The following is a 3629-nucleotide window of genomic DNA, read 5'->3' as shown; positions in this document are numbered from 1 at the left end:
CCCCCCCCCACGGTTGCGAGTTGTATGGATTTTTTGCAAAATGTACGGATTCTTGAGGCTTTTTTTTACAGGTAAACGTCCGAAGAGGTTGACATATAAGGGAAAACAAAATACAGACTTTTTATTGAGTTTATCAACACGAAACGCTACCTGAGAGGCATTACTAGCCCCTCCCCTGTCAGAGTGTCGGAGCAGGACGAGTCAGTGCAACGTCAATCAAATGAGAGAGAGGGTGGGGGCGTTTGCTGCATGGGGGGGAATGTTTTATGGGTAGAGTAGTTTATTTTTCCTGTAATACTTCATTATGGTTTTTTTTTAAGACAAAGCTAATTGAAAGGGGAGCTGAGCAGAGTTACAACCAAGGATTACAAATAATTACTTTTTTCTTCTGCAGTTTGGCGCCCCCTCCAGCAGATGGCGCTCTAGGCGACCGCCTAGTTCGCCTATGCCAAGAGCCGGCTCTGAGTACCTGCCAACTGCTAACTTAACACATCTAACACATAGCGTAAAAGTACATTTATTTGAGAATTTGCACAGTATGTAGAATAGTTATTTCACACGTTATTAGGCATGAATAAACAATGAGTATATTTGTTTTGGAAGTAATTAGCCTTTATGGGTAAAGCAATTGTAAATGTGTTAATTTAAAGCTTAAGTATGAATAATCCTTAATTAATTGTTTTTCAAGGTTAACTAACCATTTATTAATGATTAAGTAAGTTTAAGTAAGGTTAAATAAGGCGTTGTTATTATAAAGTGTTACCAGGTATTTTATAGACTTGTAAGTAAATATTGCATTCAGGACATGTTTGTGTAAACAATGTCCGGCGAATAAAATTTTTATAAAAWTTTTTTTACATGTTTTGTCATTTTGGTGACTATTTCTCATAGATTTGAATCTTTTACTTGATTACATTTTCAGACATTTTGGTTCTGTTTATTGCTGTGCAGGGTCTTCCATCACATTTAACCATGTTTCACCTTAAAGCTACAATGTTTGCATTTTGAGATATATTTACCTTCATATACCACACCTCCCATTTAATAAAGTTTGAAGAAAAAGAGCTAGAAATTGTTCAAAGATATTTCAATTTTTGACTATATAAATGATATAACTAATGTATCTCCGAACAATCTTTGAGTCACAGACGACCCAGAATCTGTATGTCAGATAACAAATGTCCTGCTATTCTTTGTCTAAAGTACCATCATTTCCAAAGAATCTGCACATTCATGTTGCTATCTTTAGGATTCCTAAGTATTTATGTCCTCTGATAAGGATGATGACATACCGATAAAGATGGTTTACATGCGGTGAGACACCCAGAGAGTTCATCCAGTTGCGAAATGTTTTCTCCTCTCTGGTCTCGGCTGGAAAGACATAACGAAATTTTAGACTTTATCACATTTTCCACCAGCTGTTCACGCAACACTGATCTTGGCTATCATTCAACACTCACCTGCCACACCTTCAAACAATTATTACCTTGCATGTTTTATCATTCTTTGACCTTTGAGACATGCTGCTAGAAAAGCACAGCACGCAACGTTACAGCCGAGGAGGGTTTATACCTTCTATGTGCTCCCCCTCCAGGTTGTTAATATGAGCCTTCTGCAGACCGGGGTGCATGTTGAACAGGTTGGCCACGAAGGCCAGGTTGAGTTTGCTGTTTCCAGTCGTGACGTCGCGAGGAGAAACAAACTGCCTGCAGTCCAACCTGGCCGCTTCCCGCAGCATCAGCTCGGCTCTCCGCTCCAAATCAAACTCCTTCACATAAAAATACACATTTAAACATTTAAAGTCACACGTAGGGCTGGCCTGTGGCATAGGCAATATAGGCAAATACTAAGGGCGCCATTCATCTAAGGGGAGCCACAAAAAAAAAACATTTTATAAATTTTTATCAGAGTAAAGTTTAATTAATTTGTAGATTAATTGCTGGTTGCTCAAGTTTATGATGGTGGTTTGTTCTGTGAGTTTGTCAGCCTGTTTGGTCGCATGGTGCAGATATTCGTGTCATTTTTCAGTGTGTGATCAGAAAACAAAATGAGGATAACGGAAGTTTCAGATAACGTTCAGGTTAAAGTCTGGTTTTCGGTGTTCTACTTTCATAAAATACTGATTCTATGATGTTTTATCAATCCCAAGAATGTAGCAAAATACTTCTCAAATTTTACTAGATTTTCCAGGAGCGTACACACCGGGCCCCCCCCCCCCCCCCCCCAGAACTGCTTCACTCCACATCTGCTCGTTAACATGAACAGGTGTTCCTCATTGGTGTCAGCAGATATTGGCAGGTTTGAGGTAGACTCCTGATATTTTGTGTCAAATGAATTGTAATGTTAACAATTTCAATTGGACAGCCTGCTTTATAAAGATAAAAAAAAATATCAAAGACAAAACTATGGTAATGTGAATGTACATTGGTAGGRAGATTTAGAAAAGTGCACAAGGGGTGACAACTGAAATCTTGCCTGGGACATCATATTGCTATGGCCGGCCCTGGTCCCACATAACTTTTACAAAAATTAATAGAGTATTTCTTAAAGGCATGCATATTGCACACCCCCTTTCATGACAGAGTTTTATACTTGGATCATCTTGAAATGAGAAGGAACTGACTTATAGTCAAACCATCCAAACGACGAATCACACAATCTCATGCAATGTTCTCACGTTAATTGTTAGTGTCATGGCCTGTGTGCTTTGATTCATTATTTCTGTGGTGCTTTGTGTTTATTAGTTGTTTGGATCTTTCCCTCTTGTCTCTGTTTGTCTTATTTCTAGATTTTTTCCTTGTGTTTATGTATTTACCTTGTGCATTTCTTATTTTTACCTCATCCAGCTTCTCACTGTTTTTCCACTCAGCCACTTCTACCTGTTGCCACTACTTAATCAACTCAGCTTTTTCCCATATCCCATCAGTCTGGTTCCCATGTACTCATTTTCCTGCTGTCTTCACACTAGTGGTTCGTTTGGTTTCACTAGAAATCTTGGTCGTCTCCTCATGTCTCGTTGTAATTCCTGTGCGCCACATTTTCAGTAAGATTTGTCTCCACATTGGCCTTTGTTGAATAAAAAAATATGTATTTTTTTTTATCCCTGAGTCTCCTATGTGGTCTGCATATGGGTTCAAATTACACCTGCCATGATAGTTAGCACTTGAAGTAAGTGTTGGGGATAACAATCAGCTTCACCAATTTTTAGCTTAATATCTGTAAAATTAACTGAATTGTAGCCATTTTAGTTAGCTAAGATCAAGGCAGCCTTACTGAATTAGAAGTTAATGAGTTGTAAATGTCATTACTTTCTGAGGGTTTCACTGATACCCATCCAGTGTCTCATGATAGATTTTGCTAGCAGACAAACAGGATCAACACCAAAGATTAATGCCAGAGTTTTAAGCATAATAATGCACAATGCGTAGTGTAGTGCTTTAAAGGGATCCCCGATAGTTGTAACATTAGATTTTATATGATAAACATATACTTTAACTGTAAAATAAAGACTGTAAAAATACTGTAGGCTGTTTAGTTTTGTAAGGTTTTAAATATATATTTTAACATGGATGGAGCCATTTTATTTACACAAAGCATTCTGGGTAAATGATGACGTGGATAGGTCCTCA

At 38.0% G+C, this 3629-nt stretch overlaps 1 protein-coding gene across 1 annotated transcript in view; it reads right to left on the bottom strand.

Moving 5' to 3' along the window:
• LOC106523596 (plastin-1) overlaps positions 1–3629 on the bottom strand; it is a 27742-nt gene that overhangs the window by 7034 nt on the left and 17079 nt on the right. The window contains exons 11-12 of the mRNA XM_014017082.1: positions 1573–1768; positions 1293–1371 (exon numbers count right to left, since the gene is read on the bottom strand). Of these exons, the coding sequence (XP_013872536.1) occupies positions 1293–1371; positions 1573–1768 (275 nt within the window). The remainder of the gene's footprint in view (positions 1–1292; positions 1372–1572; positions 1769–3629) is intronic.

This window comes from Austrofundulus limnaeus, unplaced genomic scaffold (assembly GCF_001266775.1).
Source record: "Austrofundulus limnaeus strain Quisiro unplaced genomic scaffold, Austrofundulus_limnaeus-1.0 Scaffold160, whole genome shotgun sequence".
NCBI lineage: Eukaryota > Metazoa > Chordata > Actinopteri > Cyprinodontiformes > Rivulidae > Austrofundulus > Austrofundulus limnaeus.
Note: the sequence above shows the minus strand (reverse complement) of the source record. Positions and strands in the feature narration are given on the sequence as shown.